The sequence below is a fragment of the Apteryx mantelli genome, chromosome 5, assembly GCF_036417845.1.
Source record: "Apteryx mantelli isolate bAptMan1 chromosome 5, bAptMan1.hap1, whole genome shotgun sequence".
In the NCBI taxonomy this organism is placed as follows: domain Eukaryota; kingdom Metazoa; phylum Chordata; class Aves; order Apterygiformes; family Apterygidae; genus Apteryx; species Apteryx mantelli.
The window spans coordinates 3,375,877-3,398,602 of record NC_089982.1 but is presented as its reverse complement, the minus strand read 5'-3'; the positions used below and the strand labels follow the sequence as shown (position 1 = coordinate 3,398,602).

At 63.9% G+C, this 22,726-nt stretch overlaps 1 protein-coding gene across 1 annotated transcript; it reads right to left on the bottom strand.

Moving 5' to 3' along the window:
- Positions 1-1,061: 1,061 nt before the first annotated feature.
- LOC106489536 (maestro heat-like repeat-containing protein family member 2B) lies at positions 1,062-21,324 on the bottom strand. The gene is made up of 37 exons (XM_067296983.1): positions 21,300-21,324; positions 20,879-21,018; positions 20,394-20,516; positions 19,979-20,144; positions 19,628-19,726; positions 19,165-19,316; positions 18,581-18,724; positions 17,871-18,056; positions 17,691-17,760; positions 17,465-17,578; positions 17,217-17,290; positions 16,861-16,980; positions 16,561-16,668; positions 15,886-16,084; positions 15,094-15,228; positions 14,824-14,876; positions 14,453-14,560; positions 14,004-14,123; positions 13,670-13,801; positions 13,419-13,568; positions 12,929-13,051; positions 12,498-12,568; positions 12,173-12,314; positions 11,948-12,043; positions 11,055-11,178; positions 10,705-10,814; positions 10,403-10,558; positions 10,136-10,290; positions 9,725-9,884; positions 9,271-9,437; positions 8,841-8,978; positions 8,532-8,643; positions 8,287-8,433; positions 7,812-7,994; positions 7,515-7,667; positions 7,207-7,329; positions 1,062-1,067 (listed from the first exon to the last, which is right to left on the bottom strand). Exons 1-37 carry the CDS (start codon positions 21,322-21,324, stop codon positions 1,062-1,064), a joined length of 4,584 nt encoding a protein of 1,527 aa, XP_067153084.1.
- Between the last annotated feature and the right edge of the window lie 1,402 nt (positions 21,325-22,726).

Below are 22,726 nucleotides of genomic sequence, written 5' to 3'. Positions count from 1 at the left end.
GACCTTGACCTTCCCTGAATACATATATGTCCTTCCTTAAACACACACACACACACACATATATATATATAAATCTAACAGAGTGCCATTTGAAAGCGGTGGCCAAATACATTTGAATGGGCAGTAAGGGTGTTGAAACACGGTGCAATTTTTTTCCTCTGGGAGGGAGAAGGCAGGAGGGAAGGGGGGGCCCCGGTGCGCACGGCGCGCCGCGCAGCGCTTGCAACCTGGCCACAAAGTGTAGGAGTGGGTCCGACCCGGCGGCAGCGAGCAGCTGCTCCGCGCGCCCCGAGGAGCGACAGCGTTCGGCGGGAGAGACCGCTCCCGTCCAGTGGCTCTGCCTCAGCGCAAAATAAAAACATCTATTCTGCAGCCAGCAGCCTGCTTTTCTAAAGACCAGCTGCCTCTTAATGCCGATAATGGTCATCCCGGCGAGGGATGAAAGCCCGAATTTGCATTCATATGCAAAATGATGAGCGAGAAAGCCTGCGTTTGGCCCCCAAAACGCCGCGCGTGTTTCCAAATCAAGCAAATTCGGGCTCGTTGTCTCTTTCTCCCGCCCGGTGGATGACGGACGTGGTGCAAAACGGCATGTTTGCTATTGCCGCTCGTTTTTCCGTATAGCGCCGGGGCCTCCAGCCAGGGGAGGACGTCTGGCAAATTCAGTGCGTTTTTTAATCCCTGCTGATCACTGTTATTAGTAATTATTATTTGCAGTGCGGCAATTTCCCAGCCCCCTCTTAAATTAAGGCTGAGGCTGTTTTGTGAGAGGCGCCGGGCAAACATGTTCCCAGGGATGGTCCCTCTGGATTAAAGGTTATTGCATTTGGGGGTGATAACGATATTTTGGAGACGTTTCTTTGCTGGCTGCTTCACCCATAATAGTTTTATTAATAAAACAAAATCAGCAGAGGCCTTTGGCAGATTTAGGGATGTTGTCACTTGCTGTTCAGAGCCATTGCAATACAGATTTGTTTAGCGCAGTAGCTTGCTATTTGCTTTGTCTGTGGCTTTAATTGATTTGATATTAATACTGATTAGTAAAAATAACAGTATGTCCCTCACACCTGAGCACAGAGGAAGATATCACTGTGGATAATTTCAATATGCGTGCAGAGGGATTTGCTGCGGCCAGCAGCATATTAAGCGCGATCTGCTTGGAAAAGGCTTCGTTGCATCAACGCGCCAGCGCCGTGGCCCCTGCGATTTAAGGGCAGCGGCGTTTTCTGCTGGCAACCACTATTTTTATTGAAGTGAGTCCATTACAAGCGTTGCCGTCGCTCTGAAGAGCCTCTCAGGGAGCTCTTCATCGCCTCCGAAGATCTTGCAGGTTTTTTCGCTGACATATTTAAGCAGTAATATTTTTTTCTGCATTCACGCTCTGTAGTTTGATACAGCTGCATTCTGCCTGGGACCTTTTTTAAAAGAAATAAGGCTTTCCATCAAAACCAGGCTTAGCGAGGCTAGAATAAAGCAGGAGATGCCTACTAATTCTTCTGCTCCCTTTTGCTTCATGTTGGCCTTTTTTTCCAAAAGTTCAAGCCCACAAGAGATTGCAAAGTCCATAGTGAGGTGGATCTCTTCCTTGTGGTACTCAGGTATCAGGTATTTTTGGATTCGGACAGACTCAGAGCAACCCTCCCTGCCCAAAACTCTGGCCATTGACAGCTAGATATATTTTTTTTGCTTGGTTTGATTGCTGAATCCGATTTTTATAGCTGCTTTTCCTTCTGCGGATCTGTTTAACCAGCGCAGCCACCTCTCTGCTGTGTTTTTAGGCACTTGGCACAACAGCAACTGCATTTATCCATCTCATGTTTCTTGTTAGACTTGTCCTAACAGATTTGCTTTACCATTTTAATTATTTTTTCTATCTTCACCATGCAGCAGGCATGCGTACTCACATCTCTATAGAGCAAGTGAGAGGGGCAATCTCCTTTTCTAACATATAACGAACATATAATCAAAGTGATCTCCTATACCTAAGCTACCATTAATATTTTGTTTCTGATTCACTGCTCTTTATCTCAAGTAGATTCTCCATCGTGTGGGATGCAGCAATAGCTGAGAGAGACTTTCAGCCTCTATGATATTTCGAAAGTGAGGGTGTTTTAAGCATTAGCAACATATGCAGCTTGGATTGCATATATGCATATTTTTATACATATATTAAAAATATACATATATTGCTTCGATCACTACAGTGAGGTGCTGAGGAGCTGCTTGTCCTCCTCCGTGGTGTGGCTTGTGCAATAACCTCATATCGCACCTTTAATTCCCGCTGTGAACAAGGCCAGCGTTAACAAGAGGACAGAGCTCCCCCCCCATCCCCCGCCTTTGAGTGTTGTTTTTTTTGGAACAAAAAAGCCAGCTTCCAGGTCATGCAGTCAGGCAGAACAAACACATATTCTGTCATTTACCACCCAAGATACGAAGCACAAGCGAGGAATGTCCGGATGCCACAGGAAGTGCTGTTATGTGAGCGCTCCTGCCAAAAATGACCTGTGTTTCCAATAGCCTGCTGGCCTGCCCATGAATCAGCCAGGGCACTGCTTTCCAGTTCAGGAATATTCTCCCTTTGCAGTGAATCCTGCAAATATCCCCCCCCCCCCCCCGGATGGGCCGGGATTCACATGACCTGTGGCAATAGGAAGGCAATGTTTGTCTTTTCTGCGGTGCAGCTCTCCCTTCCCGCGGCTGCTCCCAGCCGTGAGAGCTCTGTGCTCTCTCCTGGGCACACCAGAAAATGCCGCACAGCGCCCACAGACCAGTGATTTCTTGCTGGTTTATTATAGAGCTCCTTTCCCCAGGCCAGGACAAGTCGAAGAAGCTCTTTGCTTGGTCTCAGAAATTTTGCACTGAGGTCATTTCTAACTTGTACTGCAAAGCGCTCGCAGGCGGTATTTATTTCAGCCGCATTTGCCTACCTCTCGCCCTCTGTATTGCTGTCGCAGGTGGCTCAGCGAGATATGAAAGGTGCGTGTTTAGGGCCTGAAGCTGCAGCGCCCCCCGCGGCCGCCAGGCGGCGCCGCCGTGCGAGGGCGAGCGGCGCTGAGGGGCGGCAGCTGCGCGGCGGCCCCGAGGCTTCATAACCCCCGCTCGGGGCTGCGGTACCGCTCACGGCCGCCAGGTGGCGCCGCCGCGCCGCAAGAGGGCGGCAGCGGCAGCGGCAGCGGCAGCGGCAGCGGCAGCGGCAGCGGCAGCGGCAGCGGCAGCGGCAGCGGCAGCGGCAGCGGCAGCATCCCGGTGTTGCTCTGCCCACTACGGAGGAAGCTGCCTCGGCCCAGCTGCCTCCCGGGGAGCCCCGGCCCCGCAGCAGCGGCCGCCCCAGGCAGGGGGATGAGCTGGGGGTGCAGCAGGGAGCCCCGGCACGATGTTGATCCCCAAGCTACCCCCTGCCCTGGGATCCCGGTGACACCCCCAGGCTAGCGGCAGCGGGGCCGGGAGGGTGGTGGGACCTGGCCAGAGGGCAGGACTGGGGACTCTTTGGGGCACTATAGGGGAGCCCCGGGCTGGGCCTGGTGCAGAGCCAGATGGGGCCATGAGTGCTCCTCTGCCCTTCCACAGGAGCCGGGAACCGCAGGACCGGGATGGACATAGGGATGGAGTAAGACAAATGACAGGACTTAGTCTCTGTTTTCAGCTACAGAAATGGCCTACTGAGCCTCCACTTGGGGGTCCCAAAACATGAGGAATTAGCCTCGCTTTTGGACCCCAAAATGCAGGACTCAAGAACAGGTGAATGTGCTTGAAAACAGGGACTAAGCTTCCATCAGTGGCCCCCAAAACACAGCACTTTTAGCCTCTGCTTTTAGTCCCCAAAACAGCCAACCTCACCTCTGTTTCCAAGTCCCAGAAACGCAGGACTCCCAAGTCCCCATTTCTGGACCCAAAAGCATACAACTTGGTCTCTGCTTTGAGTATTAAAAATGGCCAACTAAGCCCCCATTTCAGGCCCCAGAAACATAGGCACCTGCTCTGCGCTTGAACACAGAGCCTCTGGCCCCAAAGCCGCAGGATCCAGCCTCTTTCTGCAGACCCGGAAACAGCCTACCTCGCCTCCATTTCCGAGGCCCCCAAAAGCCCCACGCGGCTGCTGCTCCCGAGCCCAGCTCGTACTGGGGGCACCATGGGCCGGGGGCACCGGGGGGGGTCCCTGTGCGGGTCCTGGCCCGGGGCAACCCTCCACCAGGCCCAGTCCGGCCCATCCACTGCCCGGGGGCTGCAGTGGCCCCGCGGCCGCCAGGCAGTGCCGCCACGCGTGGGTGAGCAGCGCTGAAGACGCTGAGGGGTGGCAGCTGCGCGGCGGCCCCGGGCTGGGCGGTACCACAACTGGCGGGCTGGGCTGGACCGGGACGAGCAGTGGTGGTCCCGGCGGCGGCGGCAGCTGCGACCAGTGGGGAACTGGAGTGCCGGGATGTGGCTGCCGGGATGGACCGAGCCAGACAGAGCTGCGGAGCCGCTGCCGGGAGCCGGAGCTGCCGCTGGGGGCCGAGGCCCCTGGCCACAGCTGCCAGCTGCTGCCCTGCGCCACGGGTTGGGGCCGCGCCAGTGCGGGGCCCCACGGGAGCGACCTGGCTGTGAAGCAGCCACTGCCCTGGGCCGGGGGGGGGGGGGGCATCAGGTCCCGCTGGGGCAGCCCTGAGCTCCTGTGTGGGGAAGGGGCCACAAGCGACCGGTGCGGCGGCCTTGGGCTTGCGACGAGCGCACAAATATTGAAGTGGGGGACTTAGACCAGCACACGAATATTGAACCAAGCGCATGAATATTGGACCAGCGACAAGCACATGAATATTGAACCAGGGGTGAGCAAGGATCTCGGGAATGCTCACTGCATGGTGACTAATGAGCTTATGTCCATGGTATCAATACTGACTAATTGGGTATTTAGTAGTGAAAGTATTGGATAGGTGTCGACTGATTAGTTTATCTATGTTGAATCCCTGTGACTAACTGAGCACTCAGTCAGTGTGGAGCCATTGGCTTATTAATATTCACTCGATACTGACTCACTGCTCAATAGTGATTCAATACCTATAAGCTCATTGGTTCTTTAGTAGTGGAAGTAGTGTGTAAATGTTGACTGATCAGTTTCTATATGTTGCATCACTGTTGGTAATTGAACTAATTGAGCAATTAGCTTATAAATATTGAATTGCTATTGACTCACTGGTCAGTATTGATTCAGTACCTCTAAGCTAATTGGTTAATTAGTGTTGAAAGCATGGGATAAAAGTTGAAGAAATACTGGACCTGGAAGATGGTGTCTCCTCCCCCCCCCCCCCCCAAACTGCTTTTGCACAAGAACTGTCTCAGATACGAGGTTCAGCCTGGTGTATGCCAGCCTCCCTGCCCTTGAGGTGCTTGCAGATGGACACCCCCCCCCCCCTTAGGGAGGGTCTAGATGCTCTGTCCCCCCCCAACCATCCTCCCAAGAGTCCACACACCCTGTTCCACCCCCTCATCCCCAGCCCTCTGCCTCCCCCCACAACAAAAAGGGCCCCCTCAGCCTCTGCTTTGGGGCTGGAAATGGCCAAACTCATCTCTGTTTCCGAGCCCCCAAAAAGCAGGACTTGGTCTCCGTTTTCAGCCTCAGAAACAGCCTACTGAGCCTCCACTTGGGGGCCCCAAAACACAGCACTTAGCCACCCTTCTGGATCCCAAAATGCAGGACTCAAGAACAGGTGAATGTGCTTGAAAACAGGGACTAAGCTTCCATTGGTGGCCCCCCAAAACACAGCACTTTGCTTTTAGTCCCCAAAACAGCCAACCTCGCCTCTGTTTCCAAGTCCCAAAAACACAGGACTCCGGAGTCCCCATTTCTGGACCCAAAAGCATACAACTTGGTCTCTGCTTTGAGCCCCCATTCTGGAGCTCAAAAACGCATCCCCAAGACTCTGTTTCTGGCCCCCAAACCTCATGCCTCACGGCCCCGCGGGGAGGCCGGGCAGGGGGCGCTGGGCTCCGGCCCCTTCGGCTTTATTCCCTCCCCAGTGCGGCCCTGTGGCCGAGCCCCCCCCTGCTCCTCCCCTGGGGCCGCCGCCGCCCTCCCGGCCCCGAGCGCCCCGGCCCGCACGGAACCATGGAGAGAGGGAGTAAGGGTCCGGACGACAGCTACAAGGGACCAAACGGAGCTTCCCGCCCGCGGCAGTCGCACACGTGCCCTGGCAACGCCCCGCCCCCGGCCCCACCCCCAGAGACTGGCCCCGCCCACTGCCCACGCAGGGGACCTGCTCACCCCCAGGCACCCCCCAGTGCCACCAGTGCCCCAGGCCGTTCCCGGGGCCCCCGTTCCCCCCCCAACCCCCTCACCCAGTCTCTCCGCTCCCCCATGTCCCCGGGCAGCGCAGGGCAGCGCCGCGCCGGGGCCACGTCCTGGGGGTGGCAGGGCTGGGGCAGGCGCGAGAGCCCCACAGAGCCCCACACGCCCGGTGCCTTCCCTGCACAGACGCAGCTTTATTGCCCTCCTGCCCCGGGCTGCTGGGGCCCCCCAGTGCAGGGCACCGCGGCTGCCGCCTGCCGCACATGGGGGGCCTCGGCACACCACTGCCTCTGCCGAGCTGCAACGACACCGACGCTGTGGGGAGGCACCATGGGCACCCGGCCACAATGCCCCTGGTGTCCTGCGGCACCCGGCTGGGGCGGCTTCCCCAGCAGGACCCCCGGGGCTGCGCGAGCCCCCCTCCCCATGCACCCCCCCGGCTTTTGGTACCCACGGGGCCTCCGAACGCCTCCCCGGCCCGCGGGGCAGCAGCTGGGCCGCCGGCACCTACCTCCCAACAGGAACGCCAGGTTCTGCTGCTGCAGCCACGCGGCCGGCGCTGTGTCCAGGAGGAGGCCTGGCACGGGGGACGCTGCTGTCAGGGCACGGCCGCGGCCTGACCTGACCCCAAACATCGATTCCAACCTGACCCAGCCCAACCCGGGGACGTGGCCGGGAGCAGCAACAGAGCCCGGAGCTGCCTCTCACCCAGGACGTGGACGGCTGCTGCCTGCGGCGCCTGGCAGCTTCCCATGCAGCAGCTCCGCGCCGTGCTCAAGAGCCTCTCCAGCAGCGCGGGGCAGTCTTGGGCCTGGGGCAACGCAGGGGCATGTTGGAGGAGCTCGTCTCCAGCTCCAAGCACCCCTCCATCCCCCCCTCCACCTGCCCGCCCACAGGGCAGGCAGCTGGCACAGGGACGCGTCCCTGGCGCAGAGCTCACTCACCAGGTGCCTGCAGACCTCCTCCTGCAGCTCGGCCGCGCTCAGCCCCATGCTCGCGGCGATGCGCCGCCGCACCCTCTTCGACCGCAGGAATGGGGCGCACAGGTGAAGGGCGACCTTGCACGCCTGGAAAAGAGCGCCGGGCCCTGTCATGGGGACGCCGAGGGAGGAACCTCGCCGCCGCCATGGCAGCGTGAGCCAGGGCCTGCGGAGACACCGGCAGCCCCGCGTGGGTGGGCAGGAGCGGCACTGCGGCTCTGCTGGTGCCATGGGGCTTCCTGTGGCTCTGTGGGGCACTCGGGGACTCTTACGTCGCAGACGGCCGGGGCCGGGTCCCGGAGGCGCAGCACCAGGCTGGGAAATGCCACCTCCACCTCTCTGCTGAAGAACGACCTCCTCCCCAAGGCAGAGGAGGCCAGGGTGCTGTAGAGGGCGAAGGCCAAGCAGCGCAGCACCTCTTCCTCCTGCGACGAGAAAGCCCGCCGGGCCGGCTGCTAGCAAGGGTGCTGCGCACGAACCGCTCAGCCCCAACGGGGCGCTGCCCGCGGGGGACGGTGGCCCTGCCACGGCTCCCGCCTGCCAACACGAGAGCGAGCAGCTCCACTTACCGCCCCCCAGAACGCCCGGCTGCACCTGGCCATCTCTTCAAAGGCAGAGCCCACGGCCCTCGCCCCCAGCAGCCCCAGCACCTTTGCCAGCGCCAGCAGGCTCTCGGCAGCCACCTCCGTGCCAGCCACGTCCTCCAGGCTCCCGAGCAGCACTGCCACCACGGCCACCCCATGCTTCCGCAGCTGCAGAGCCAAAGGCGCACGAGCCACTCACCGCTTCTGCCTCTCACCGCTGCTCTCTGCCGTGGCGCCAAGGGCGGTGCTGGCCAGAGCAAGCCCAGAGCAGAGCCCGGCCCCGGGAGTCCCCACCGCCACCCAGCGTCCCCTTTGCTGCCCTGCTGACGCCAGAGCCGGGAGCGCGGCCTCAGCACTGCCTGCGCCTGCCTCTGCTCCTCTCTCCAGGCTCCTCGAGCCCTCACCCCCGGGCAGCTCTCGAGTTCGGGCTGCGCTCAGAGCCCAGGAAAGGCCGCTTCACCTTCGCCGGCACTCCACTGGCTGCGTTGCCCAGGCCTCTCACGGCCATTTGCCGCACGGTGCTGACGGGGTCGCGCGCTCTCTCCCCAAAGGCCTCCAAGAGGGGCTTCAGGAGCTTCCTCTCCTCCACTAGCTGCTCCTTCATCAGCTGCAAGCAAGCCCCACAGCCGCTAGCATCGGGCGCGATTCTTGCCAGGCGTGACACAGGAACCCCTCCGAGCCCTCCCTGCCCCGCTGCTGCCTCACCTCGGCAAAGAAAGCCATGGCCGTGAGCCGCAGGTTCGCCGAGCGCGAATCCAGCCAGGGGAAGAGGCACTGCACCAGGCGCTGCGGCACGAGCTCTGCACGGAGCAGCACACTGCACACAGAGCACAAGCAGGCTCATGACACACAGTCATCTGGGATGGCCGCAGGACGCGACTCCCAAATTCACCTGCTCCGACGCAGATGCTGCTCTGCACCTCAGCAGAGCTCCTGGGCATGCAGGAAGCTCCCGGCAGCCCTTTCCCCGGGCGCAGCCCCTGCGACAGGGCAGGGCACGTCCCGGGCTCTCACCTTGCCAGGAGACACACGCCGGCGGTGTGAGCCCGGGGCTCTGCCAGGGACGCCCATGCTCCCTGCTCCCGGAGCAGCCGCAGCCACCGATTGTCCAGGCACCTGGCCAGCACCAGCTCCAACGCCGACACAAAAAGCCTGGTGAGAAAAAACAAAGAAACTCCAGGTGCAGAAGTTTGGGGGGAGATTGCTCTTCAGCAGAGCCCTGCAATGGCCCCTGGCTGGCGACACAGAGTTTACAGGCAGGAACAGCCATGCTGCGGCCAAATCCCCAGGCACGCTGCCCTGCAGCGACCAGTCCCACCTCCCCACGGAGGCAGCCCAGTGCCAGCGGGACAGTTGGGTGCCCCTGCAAGGCCACAGACCACATGAGCCAAGACCTGGGGCACAGGCCAGCCCTGCCCCTGCCCGTGCCCCTGCCCCTCCTCACCTGCCCGGTGTGTCGGTGCTCCCTGGCTCCCTGAGGGACGGCGCCATCTCCTCCCCCAGCGTCTCGCTGACCTGCCCTAGGAGGCCGGGAAGCAGGTAGGGAAGCAGGTGCTGGACCAGCGTCTTGCTCCACAGCACTGACACCACCTCGCAGAGGGCGCGGGTGATCTACAGAGAAATTCAGCCAAGAACCATCTGGTCAAACAAGGGCTTTTCCCACCGGCCATGTCCCCCTGCCGGCCGAGGGGCTTTTACTGTCTCCATTTCTCACTGCGGCGGCGGCCTTGCGGCCCGGCAGCAGCAAACTCTCCCGGCTCCCCACACTGCCACCGCCCCGGCACAGCACCCTGCGAGGCTCCACGGGCGCTTGCAAAGGGCATGAAACCCCCTCACGCTGAAGCATGAGTTGGAAAGCAGACGCGAAGCAGCAGTAATGCCTCTGCCGCTGACTGTACCGTGCGAGGCTCCAGGGCAGCCTGGCTGCTGCCCAGCTCCCGAGCGCAGCACTCACTCCCGTGGCTCTTTCCAGCTGCCCCTAACTTTTCAGTTAAGTGCACCACGAGTTGGCACCCCAGGGCGCTTCTCCCCAGGCTCCTCCACACCTCCACCATGTCACTGCAAGGGAACAGAAACTCGCCTGTGAGCCCGCATCCTTGGGTACCTGTGATGCCCTCAAGAGAGCCCAAACGCTCTCCTCATCTGCATTCGGGGCTGGCGATGCCCAGGTCGGGACAGAGACACGAGCCCGCGATCCTGAAGCGCTCAGCCTTTCCCGGGGAAACACCACTGGCTTCCGACCGGGAACCCCCACGCAGGCGCGCCCCGGGGCTGGGTCTGACGGCAGAGGGAAGGGCGAGTGCACAGACCTGTCCGTGGGCAGGCACGTCTCGAGGAGGCTGTCGAGCACCGGCTGTGGGTGAGAGCGGGCCAGGAGGAACATGGCCTGCAGCACGAAGCGCCTGTGGGTGCTCTGCCGGCTGCTCCACAGGCAGGTGTAAAGGATGCGCACGAGTTCGGGCACCTGAAAGGAGGAAGGCAAGAAAGAATGTCTCGGTGTGTCCTTTCCCGTCCTTCTTTGAGACCAACAGCCAGCAACAGAGAACAAAGGCGAGCGCGAAAAACGCCCCTCTCACCTCCTCCTGGAAGATTTGCTCTCCACAGTCCCCCAGAAAGGCGAGCGTCCAGCGCTCAGCAGCCCACGCGCACATGCGCCTGGTGCACAGCAGGCTCTCCACCACGGTGCTCATGAAGCCTGTGGCCTGGCCTTGGGGGAAATATTTGCAAACAAGCTGGGGAGAAATCAGAAACACAAGCGACCACGTCACAGGTGGCTCGGATGCAAAACGCACATTCTGACAGCAGCACTCACGCACGCACACGCACACGCACACACATGTATCGTGGCCCCCCACCCCACTTTTCGGGGGCCAGTTACCTTCGCGATGTTGGCAGAGGTCGCCAGCAGAGATGCAGAGGTGATGGTGCTGAGCCTCTCACGCAGGTGCCCGATCTCGTTGGTCCAGGTCGCCATGTCTGTGGTCTCAGCTGGAGCCAGCAGAAAGGGGAGTCATGTTTGCGGGGAGCCAACCTCCGGCCCCGTGGGTGGATAAGGGAGGACCCAAGGGAGGGCGGCAAAGGCCACGTGAAGCTAGGGCCCCCCAACACAGCGCAGCGGGTTCGCGAGCCAGGCAAAGGACCGGTCGCGGAGGAGGACGGTCCCTGGTGCTGGGGACGACATCCTGCCCTCAGACAGCAGCAGGGAATGGCCCGGCCCGCTCTCCTCACCTCCTATTTGGAGCAAGCAGCTGAGGCAGGTCACTGCCCACTGGCGGGACGCGGCTGAAGTGTCGCATGTCAGAGGCCCCAGCAGTCCCGCCAGGGAGCCGAACTGCTTACAGGAGCGGCCTCGCTGCGGGAGTAAGAGGCAGGCAAAAAGGTCACCGGCAGCCCCACGGCTGCTCGCCCTCTCCTGGCCGCGCCACCCCCGAGCTGCAGCCAAGCTGGGGGCGAATGCGGGGCCACCCTGCAGCCCCAGGAGACCTGAAACCCGGCACCTGCCCACGCAGAGCTCCCTGTGCACGGGGTCCCCGCTCACCCTGTGCTTACGTCCCTCTTCATAAGCGCCCAGCAGCTGGACGCACACCTGCAGGGCCCTCTCCCGCTCACATGCGTGTGCCGAGACGAGCCAGCGCCGAAGGACCTGGCACGGGCAGACCTGTCTCACCACAGGTGTCCTTCTGCCCGACGCCCCTTGCCGAACCCCTCCCTTCCCGGCCCTGCTGCCTCCGCGGCCCCGGTCTCTCTGGGTGCCCCGGTCCCAGGCAAGGAGCCCTTCCCACGGGGACCTCCCCACTCCGGGCTCTCGCTGCGGGCAGCATTGACTTGTGCAGCGCCCCTCGCTCACAGCTGCGGCTGGGGAGAAGCTCTGGCTCATCTAGGGGCTCTGCAGGACACTGCGAGCTGCCTGCAAGGAAGCTGTGGCCGATGGGAAAAGCTTGGATGCAAAATTAGGGTGAGGGGGCCTGAAACTAGGACCATTTCACTCTCCGCCGGTGTGGGCGTTGCATCTAGTTACAGGGAAGCTCCCCTCCTCAGACCAGCCCTATGGGCAGGATCCCCATGGCTCTGCCCCACTCCGGCAGCAGTGATGCTTTCCCCACCGTCCCGGGGACCCTCACCTGCACCACATCCTCGAAGCAGATGGGGGCTGGCTCTGCCCGGAGAAGGGCTGCCATGAGCTGGCCCAGCGCTTGCAGGGACGGCGCCTGCACACCCTGACACCAGAAAGGGGGGCTGAGGCTGGGCACCCCTCAGAGAAGCCAGCGCAGCCAGCGGCTGCCGGAGCGCGGGGTGCCTGGAGCTGGGCCCCTGTTGAGGGGTGGCCCAGAAGGGCTGGCACCTACCAGTGTGCGTGGAGCAGCTGCTGCCGCCGCCGCCTCCCCTCCCCCGTCCATCTGCTCCGGGCGACGAAGGCAAACGACACCCTGGCAGCACTGAGCCAGGAGGCTGCGGTTTTGCTCCCTGCTCAGACGGGGCTTCAGCTTGCTGCCAGGAGAAAAAAGGGAGAGAAGGCAGAGAGGTGGCTTACTAGCACTCTCCAGAGCAAGTCAGAGGACAACTGCCTTTGTCCCCATTGACAGCCCCAAATCCAACACCTGCAGCCCCAGCCACACCAGACAGCTGCGCTGGGACACGCAGCGACTCCCACAGCCCCGGCACAGACCCTACCTCAACTGCTCCACGGCCACAAGGGCCCGGGGGTGCACTGGGGACTCCTGGGGCTCCTCCTGAATCACCTCCTGCAGGTCACAGGCAGACACGCGCAAAGTGGGCAGCGGGCAGGGGCGCGGGAGAGCCCTCCTGACCACCCTGCCCACGGGCTCTGCTGCCAGACCCTGCAGGCACTGGCACCACCACCCCCATGGCTCCCGCAAAGGCCCCGCAGGACAAGGCGGCAGCTCCCCAGCACCTGGACGCTCTGCGCTCCCCTGCCGCGGCCCCAAGCACCAGCACCCATGTGCCCCAACGGCTGGGGACATGGCTCGGGGCCCTCGGGAGCTCGCACACTGCCCCGGGAGACCATCGTGCCTCTGTGCAAACCTGCCCAATGGCAGAGCCCAAAGCTCCCCTGGATGACGGCCCCGGCTCCGGGCACTCACCAGCAGGGTCTGCAGCAGCTCCCGCTTGCGGCAGAGCTCAAACCTGGGGCCGGCACCTGCAGCCTGGATGGCAAGGCTGATCTCAGTGACACTCTGCACCAGGGAGAGCTTCAGCTGCGCGTCCTGATCCCAGGCGACAAAAACACACTTTGAGCTCTTCCGAGGGTGGAAAGAGCAGTGGGGCTGGGGGGGAATCTGCCTCCAAGCACAGCACAGGGAGGACACTGCGCCTCCGGGAGCCCCGCGGATCCCAGCTCGGCACCTGCGCCCCAGCAAGGAAACCTCTCTCCCCTCCTGGGAAGGAGCCTCCCACGGGGAGGGAAGCAGCTGCCCCAGCTGCCGGCCGGAAAGACCCCGCAGACCCCGGCCCAGGGCAGCAGGGAGAGCAGCGCTGGCGCAGCTGCGATGGGAGAGGTGTGCACGGGAAGGGCGAGGAGAGGCCAGAGCTGGTGGCACCCAGCCGGCTCTGCCCCACACCCCGAGCATCCACCTGGCAGCCCTCTTGGTAGAGCCACAGGACGTTCCCCACCACGTCTCTCTCCACATGGGCAAGCAGCTGCTCCCTGGGAGCGCGCAGCGCCATCCGGCCATACGTCACCATCAGCGCAGCGCGAGTAGCACAGGTCCTCATCGTGTCGCTCTGTCGGGGGGGTCGCCAGAGAAGCACAAAGACATCAGCCCGCAGCCTTGTTGTGACGGGACTCCGCGCACTCCCGAGGCGGGAGATGCCCTGTGCCTGACCAGCAGCTCCCTGCAGCGACACCCCGGGCCCTTTACCTCCTGGTGCTTCAAAGTCCCCGTGAACTCCTTCACTGAGGACAAGGCCAGCTGGAAGTGGCTCTCAGCACAGCGCGACATAACTGAAACCATTCCCTGCAACGCAGCAGAAATGGGGAGTCGCTCCGGCCCCAGCGCCCAGCCCTGGCCAGCTCCACCGGCCAGGCAGGACCTTTCCCCAGGCAAATGGCCGCGAACAGAACACCAGCAAGGGCTGGAGCAGGGCACGCAGAGCCCCTCTGCCATGGGGACACGCAGGGGACACGTGGGAAAGCAGGGCAACACGAGCAAACCTCACCTGTGCCTCCCACAGCTCCAGGAAGTTGGCTGCTTTCAGGTGTTTCAGCATCTGCTTTTGCACGTGGCGCAGACACCCGCAGGCTGCCAGGGCCGTGCCGAGAGCCTTGTACAGGAACCGCTGCAGGAGAAGAGGCTGAGCCCCGGCTGTGGCGACAGCCCCGCCTGGACGGAGAGGGCCAGGCCACGGCGGTCCCACTGTGCCGTGACCCGCCGAGGCGCCTGCGGCGCCGGCCCCAACAGCAGCCAGCGGCCAGCCCAGCCCCACTGCCAGCTCAGCACGGAGGGGAGCGCAAGCGCCTTCCTGGGGAAAGAGAGCGGGCAGCAGGGAAACCAGCCCGTGGGGCAGAGCACTGCCACCAGCCCTCGCCCCGGCCCCAGCCTCCCGGGGCTCTGCTGCCGCAGCCCTCGGGGCGCGCGAGCGGCAGCGACGCCGCACAGGGAACAAACCTTCTCCCAGGACAGGCAGGGAGAGCTGCCCAGCTGCCGGCTCAGCTCCTGGCTCAGGTCCATGGTCCAGGTCTCGCTCGCGATGAGCTCCAGCGACGTTCGCAGGAACTAGTGCAGAGCAGGACATGAAGCAAATGCCCCCCTGCCCCTGGCCAGGGCCTTTTGCACATCCAAGTGGCCCCGGAGACTGTTGGGGCAGAGCTCCCCCTCACGACAGCCCGTCTCCCCACCCGCCCCTCTCACAACCTGCCTCTCGCTCTTCCCCTAACGTGCCGCTCGGTGCCCAAACAGGGAGCCCCCAGGTTCCTCCCACCACTTTTCTGGCCCCCCGTTTGCCCCATCCAGCTGGGGCCCCCACACAGACACTGTACCTTCAGCAGAAGGCTCTCCCACTCAGCCACGTCCAGGGAGCTGGCGGTTGTTCCTGCAAAGCCCAAGGAAGCAAAGCCCTCGCTGTTATCGCAGGGAGCACCACAGGAGAGCCCGGGGGGTTGCTTTGCAGTCCGATGCCCCAAAGCCTCAGGCCACCAGGCTCACAAGCTCCCGCAAACCCGGCACCGTTCCCCGCCACCAGCCTGGGCAGCTGAAGGCATCTTGCTGCCCCCTCCACCCCCAGCCTCTCCCTCCCGCCGGCACTTTACCTGCCAGGTGCTGCAGCAGTAGGGGGATCTCTGCGGCCCAGCTCGACCCCACGGCTCCATGGATCACGCTGGGCAGTGCCTGCAGCAGCTGCAGGGCCACGGCTCCACGGCCACCGCTCGTGTGCGGAGCCACCACTGCCACCATATAGGCCAGGGCAGGAGAGAGATGGGCTCACGCCTGCCCCAGGAGCCGTGGCTGCCCCGCAGGCAGACAGGCAGGCAGGCAGGGAGGTCGGCGCTGCCCTGGCTGGCAGCAGGCAGTCCAACGGCTTCGCCTGGGCGCTGCCATCCCCCAGGAGGAGCAGGAGCCCCCGATGGGCAGGGAGGCTCAGGCACCCTCCGACACGCTCCTGCCTCCTCCCGGGGTTGCCCAGCACCGGCCTCGGCACCGTCTCTCCCGCCCTCTCCCCTCGCCCCAGCCACAAAAGCTCTTTCCCCGGGGCCCTGCCACTCACCAGCAGGCGAGCCAGCAGGGCCTGGGGAGTTGGCAGAGGGGCTGCAGGCAGAAAGAAAGGCTGTGTGAGATGCCCAGCCCTGCCGGGCCCTGCCCGTGCCACATCCCACACCCTGCATGGGGCTGCAGGGGACGAAGGCAGCCCCGGCACGGCAGGAACAGCCCCTGGGCCACCAGCAAGAGCTGGACACAGCAGCACCAGTTGGCTCCACCGGAGAAGGGGTGCGTGGGGCAGAGTCCTCGCGCCCAGCAACAGGCACTGCTCTGCCCTGTGCTGCCCCAGGCCTCCTGCGTGGGGCTGGCAGGGGACACAGGGACACACGCTGCCCCACACCCACCCAGCCCAGCACAGCGCGCCGTGACCTTCTGCTCCACACCTTGCTCCGCAGACTCCAGGGCCTCGGGTGCTGCCTCCTCTTCCTCACACTCTGCTCTCTCCTGTCTCTCAGCCAGGGCACGCAGACAGCGGCAGAGCGGGACCAGCATGCCCATGTACTCGACTGGCACCACGTACTTCAGCAGCTTCGGCCACAGGAGCTGCGGGCAAGAACCAGCCCATTCAGCACACCGGCATTTTCGCTTCTCCATCCCAGTTCTCCCATCATTGCCGTGTCTCCGGCACCGGCCCAGCCCCTCGACCTTGCTCCTTCCCTAACTCAGCAGCTCCGGTCTTGCCCTGCCTTCCTCCTCCACCTTCTCTCCCTCTTGCCCACTGTGCTTTGTGCCCCTTTCCCCCCTCCCATCGCCTGCCTGGCTGGTGAGAGCGGCCGGCACAGCTCATCCCCAGGGGCAGTTCACCTCCCCGCTGCAAGGGGACGCAGGAGCCATATGGCCCCACCAACCCCTACAGCTCCTCTACGGGATGCAGGCAAGACGCGCCCAGCAGTGCTCCAGGCAGCCGCAGCTCACGCTGCACGAGCAAGTCCGGCCCCACAGAGCTCAGCCCCGGCTCTTCTCAGCTGCTTTGGTGGCTGAGGTGAGGGGTCCCCGTGCACAGGCGGAGGACGACTCACTTTGGCCAGTGCTGCGGCAGAGACATCCAGCGTGCCCAGGATGTGGGTGCACAGGCGCTGAACAGCCCTTTCTTCCTGGGCTTCCACCATGCAAAGGTTTCCCGTTGCCTGCGAGACAGAGGTGGGAAACACCCGTCACTGCCCCTTCCCAGACCCGCGGTGCACACGACAGGGAGGCTGCTCCCACCACGGTACCCCAGTGGCCGTGCTGCACCGGGCTCCCCACTGTCAGGGACGCCCGCAACAGCATAGCATGGCCAGGGCATGGGACGCAGCCCCAGCACTGCGCTCTGCCCTTACCAGTCTGCCCGAGGCCCGGCTGAACTCGCTGAACAGGTGCCCCACCACATCCCACGCCGAGCAGCCCGGGGTGCTGGAGCGCAGCAGCTCCCCGATGAAATGCAGCACTGCCCTCCTCACCTGCAGGCACAGGAGGCTGCAGTCACAAGCCCCAGGGCAGCTGCCTTCATCGCGCTGCAGCCCCTCTGCCCGGCCTGGCACCAAGAGGCTGCAGCAGCAGCCCTCGGTCCGTGGCCGCCACCGGCCTCCAGCCCCAGGCCCTGCCTTGGCCTACAGCTATGGCCTCACCAGGCTCTGCCCGGGGAAAGGGCTGCTCTGCCCCCGCCGTGCCACCGGCCCTGCCCAAACCAGCTCACCTGGGCTGCGGGGTCATGGCACACGGACTGTGCTAGCTTCGCAAACAGGGGCAGCTTCTCCCGCACGTCAGGGGCTGCAGGGGACAAGGAGAGGCAGGCGCTGAGGCTGAGCCCCCATTTCCGCAGGGATTCGTCACAGCTCCCAGCCCTCCGTATGTGAGCGGGACAGAAAAGCGGAGCCAGACTGCACGTCAGGGGAAGCAGCAGCATCCCGGGGGGACGCCGTTTCTCCAGCCTGGGTTACTGACCTTTGGAGTGGACCAGAGCTTGCAGCACTGCCACGGCTGCCACGCGATCGGTCTTGCTCCCGTTCCTCAGCTTGTAATTTAGGAACATGATCGTCTCTTCCAGGCAAAATTGGGCTGCGGGGAAGAAATCACGCTCGGCGTTAGCGACCAGCATCTTCCCACGCAGGCAGGTTTGCAAGAGAGCTGCCGGCACATGGTGGCACGGCGCTGGCCCTCCTCTCCTTACCCTGCAGCACCATGCAGCGGCACAGCTCTGCTCTGTGCTCCGGGCTGGGCGGCTCGATCTCATTGCAGAGCTGTGGGAACAAGGTGCGTTTCAGAGAAAGCCAGATCGGCGGCGAGAGGGACAGCAAAGAAACTGCGCTGTTGGCTCTTGTCTCGCAGGCAGCTCTGGGCACGGACCCACGGCCAAAGCCCAGAGCCCCGGGCACGCGCAGAGCTGTGCAGCAGCCGAGGTGGCCCAGGAGCCCCAGGCCAGTGACGCGGCGCCAGGCCTTATCTGCTGGTGCACAGCAGCAGTGATGGCCAGAAGCTTGGCCCGGGGCACGCAGGTCTGAACGTCTGCCATGGCCCCCAGGAAATAGCCGAGACCCTGCAAAGGAGCACGCGAGGAAGAGGGCAGCCGTCACCACCAGCCGCCCGGAAAGGGAGAAACTGGCATCGCTGGGAGGCGCCACGGCCCCAGCCCACTTGCAGGGAAACCCCAGCCCCGCACGGGGTTTCTGGCTCGTGCTTCCCGCAGAGCGGCACCGCCAGGTCTCTCCTCCACGCAGCCCTGCCGGGACGGCCTTTCCTGGCACACCGCCCCCCTCGCACCTCTCCCCGTCACAGGGGCTGGACGCAGCCCTGGGCGCAAGGGCAGGGCTCCTCACGCACCCCCAGCCCCGGGAGGTGGCGCAGCCTCCCCTGCCGAGCCGCTCGCCCCAACCACTCGCTGCTCCCTCCCAGCCCTCCCGCCGTGCTGCTTTCTTCCAGCAAGAGCCCGGGAAGCCTCGGGTCCCCATTCCCCCAATCCTGCTCGAAGGGACCTGGCTCCTCCCGGCACCCCGTAGCTCCTGGATGCCTCGCAGCACCCCCACAGCCCCCAGCTGCACCATGCCCTGCACAACGCCTCACCGTGGTCACCGCAAAGGGGTCCTGGACTTCCTGGTACTGGTGCAGCAGCCAGAGGAGCTGCTCCCAGACGTGCTCACGGTGCTCCTCTGCATGCAGGAGGACACCCATCATGGCACCCATCGCCCTGAGCACAGCCTTCTTGACCTGCCGAGGGACAGCGAAATGCCGCTTTGAGGCCTCAGGGTCTCTCCAGCGCTCACCTCCCCCAGACACGAGCCTGCCCTTCCCGCACGGGTGCTTTCCCTTCCCCGTCACCCCTGGCAAGAAGGACTCGCTCGCCAGCACAGGGAGCATTTCCTCCCGCCACCCCCAGCCCACCCGCCAAAAGGCCCCGGCATTCGGATGCTTCCCAGCAGGCAGCCCCTGGCCCCCAGGCTCCCGGCTCGGGGCCGCCACGGGGAGCTCCCATCCTGCCCACTTGCCCACACCGCTCACCCCGGCACGCTGCCCGCAGGCTCCCGGCTCAAGACACTTTTGCGGCCAGCCTGCTCCCTTCGGCTCCTCGCACAGCGCCGTGCACAGCCCCACCAGCCCCCGTGGACGTCCCCGCTGCTGCCCATGGCTGCGAGAGCAGCAACGCTCACCTCTTCCTCCTCGCAGCCCCTCCAGTTCCTGCCCGCGTAGCAGAAGAGCGGGTAAACGGGGGCGCAGAGCTGGGCAGCCCCCAGGCAAGGGAAGGCACATTTCTCCCGCTCCCGCAGGTACGTGCTTATCCCGCTGCACCACTGCTCCACAACTGCAGCACAAGAAGGGAAACAGCATCGCCTCAAAGCCTCTGACTGGTGCAACACCTCGCCCCCAGGCCTGCTTTAAGCCCAGGCTGGGCTCACCAGGGCGCAGCTGTGAGGAGATCTGCCTTCAGGGACGCGTTGGGCTGCGGTCTGAGACGCCTGGATTGAAACGCTGCCTTGTTTCTCCCCTCTTCCGCCCCAGCACACCTTCTCCTCTGCGCAGCCTTGCTCCCCTCCACCACTGCCCGCTGCAGCCCCGGCCCCTTCCCCTTCCCCTTTCCCTCCCCGTGGGTCCTGCCGCGGCGCCGACACTCACCACCGCAGACGGCGCACAGCATCCGGCCGCTCCCCACCACGCTCAGCATGCCATGCAGGGCCGACAGCGTCGTTTCCGCGAAGGGCACGCACTGCAGGGCTGCGGAGAGGGCAGGGAAGGGCGGCCCCGGTCAGCCAGAGCCGCCGCGGCCCGCGGGCTCCATCCCCTGGCAGCACTGCCAGGCCAGGGCCAGGGCTGCGGGGCCGCGGGGCCGCGCCAGGGGCAGGGGGACGGGAGAGCTGCTGCAGCGCTGGGGGAGTCCCCGGAGCGGGGAGGGTCCTGCCGGGGCAGCAGTCCTGTCTCCTGCCTGGCACCTGCTGTAACCCGGAGCAGTGGGCCGGGGGGCCGTACCGTAGCGAGCAGCAAGGTTGCGCAGGGTGATGAGGATGAACTCCTCCGACATCTCCTCCATGGCCTTCAGGCGGCCCTGCAGTGCTGACACCACGTCGTGCAAGTGGGAGCGGGCCAGCGCCACCAGGATGTCACTAGCCGCCGTCCTCACAGCCACCGTTGCACCCTGGAAGACAGCAGCTCACGTGTGGCAGGAGTGCGACTGCGTCTGCCATGGCTCGGCCTCCAGGCAGGACACAGAATCGGGAACTTGACTCCCACTGTCCCTCGCTTGGGAACAGCCCCGCAGCCACCTCTCGGCACAGCTCCGGGTCACCACCCCAACCCCCTGCCAGGACGCATCCCAAAGCCTCTCCGTAGGACGGCCGGGCCGGGTGCCGGTGTCCGGGGTCACCCACAGCGAGAACGAGCTCACCTGGGCCGCTCGCAGGTCCTCACACGCCACCGCTATCACTCTGTTCACCGCAGAGCTCTGCAGACAGCTCTCGTCGCCCCACAAGACGCTCTCCAGCTTGCGGTAGGTCTCCGCTCTGCTGCCCTGGGGACACATCGCACACGGCAGCGATGGGACCTGCCGCCCCGCAGCAGCTCCGCCATGCTGACGCTGCGGACGAGGTGCCGGCGCTGCTCAGCACAGCCATCAGGAGCGGGTGAGAAACCCTGTGTGGGGATTTCCTGACCCCAACCCCAACCCCGGGGACACCGCCACCTCCTGCGGGAAAGGAGGGCGCGTGGGAGCGGCCACCCAGCACCGCCAGCAGGATCAGCATTTTGGGACGAGGCACAGCAGCAGGGCAGAGGTGCCGTTGGGCAAGATCCGCCCATGGCACCTGGGGAAGCCGGGGCGCTGCGGGGAGCCCGCGAACCCCCATGCAGCCCCGCGGGACGCCCCTGCCTCACCTCGGCGTCTTGCAGCCGGTCCAGCAGAGAAGTCACCATGGTGGCAAAGGTAGCAACGGCCACAGGGACCGACTCGGCCACCCTGCCGCCATCCTTGACAAGCGCAGGTCTGGACTTGGGACCCACACGAGTGAAGAAACCTGGAAGGAAAGCAGCAGAGGGTTTGCATCGCTCCTGCAGCCGCGGGGACAGGCCCTGACTTGGGGAAAACATCTCCCCAGCTGGAGCATGGGCTGACAGGAGAGGCCGGCGGAGCCGGCTCTGCACAGCCTGGGGAAGAGCAGCCCGGGCCAGCTTGGGGCTGGCCCCAAGCGGGTGACCCCCGCTCTCCCCGCACTGGGAACGCGGGCGCCGGCAGGTCCCCGTCATCCCTACTGAGCGTGCCGGCAGGCAGGGCGCCGAGCGTGGTGCCGGCCCCCACCTTGGAGCGCTCGCAGCACCCCCATCGCGGCAGGACTCCCTGGATGGACGCACTGCTCCACCAGCACCTCCCACGGGAGCCGCGAGCCACTGGGCCAGCGCCAGCCCTGGGAGGGAGAGGAGATGCGTGGGGTTCACTGTGACCCGCACGGGCCCCGACGCCTCAGAGGGCTGCCGGCAATGCGGGACCAGGGTGGGGGCCAGGCACTGGGGACCCCCCGCACCCCAACCGTGGCACTGCCCCAGGCTCCAATGCTCGCAGTTGCTCCTCGGCCCCCAGACATTTTGAGCGGTGACTGTCTCCCACCATCGCACGGGGGCAATCGCTCCAGCAGAGAGGCCCCAGGAACCAGGAGCCGTTCGTGCCACTGCTCACACAAGCGTTGGGTCATTTGGCTGCCTAGAAAGCCTCGCTGGCACCTGGGACCTGACAGCATCGGGCCACAAGCCGCCGGGTCACACGGCCTGCAAAGCTGCTCTCCAGCTCCCCAGCCAGCCCACAACACAAGTGGTTTTTTAGATGTAGCAGAACTAATTCCTTATGACATCGTGGAATAAAAGCCAGCGCCAGGCGGAGGGCAACGTTATCGCCCTTCTCCCCCACATTTAGGAGTTGAGTCCCTGCAGTCCCCAGGAGCCCTCTGATAGACCCGGGGGTCTCTGGGCTCGGCGCTGCACAAAGGCAAAGCAAAGCTGGTCCCTGCCCCACGGGGCCACAGGCTCTGTACGTGGGGCAGATGCAGGAGGACACGAGCACCAAGCACGGAGCTCACTGGACACCCAGACATAGGAAATGCCTGGATGGGGCTGTTTGGGACCTGACAGCCACGGAGCTGCTTTCCAGGGAGGCTTTGTTTCCCTGGGAACGTGGTCCCCAGGGAATCACTGTTGCAGACAGAGCGGGGCTGGCCCCAAGCAGCCGCTGCGGGGGGACGGGGGCAGCCCAAGGCATCAGGGAGGGCTGCAGCTTTGGCTCAAATCATGCTGCCCTGGGACCCCATCACCTGCCCCTTTTGCCTATTGCCACCCAGCAATGCAGCCCGCAGTGCCGCTGGCCCAGGTGTGTTTCTGAGCAACCTCCCAGGGGCTCCCGGCCACAGACCCACTCGGGGACTCATGCTGTCCCCATCAAGATGCTCTGTCTTGTTTAAATGGATGAGGCACAACAGCTTTGATACCATCTGCCTGCTCTCTTGGTTTGCTCAGGGGGCTAACAGGCTGGTAAAGGAGTGCAAGCAGGGACCTCAGGACTGAGCGGGCAAGGAAACGCAGCGCTCCTGCTGCCTCGACAGCCAGGCGGGCCAAGGCAAGAGGAGAAGGGAGGCCAGATCCCATGGTATAACTAGCACCGCAGAGGCTCTGCAGCGAGCACAGGGGCTGTGGCCAGGGCAGGGCTCATGCTGCACAGAGTTTTGAGGCTCTGGCACG

Bases quoted from the DNA above. Each gene is read 5' to 3' on its own strand.
- LOC106489536 (XM_067296983.1), bottom strand. From the start codon at position 21,324: ATGGGGGTGCTGCGAGCGCTCCAAG. The intron at 16,981-17,216 runs GTGAGCTGGTTT...CTGTGCCTGCAG, and splicing joins GCCATGACCCCGCAGCCCAG to GTGAGGAGGGCAGTGCTGCA. The intron at 10,815-11,054 runs GTGAGGAGAGCG...TGCTGGCTCCAG, and splicing joins CTGCTTGCTCCAAATAGGAG to CTGAGACCACAGACATGGCG.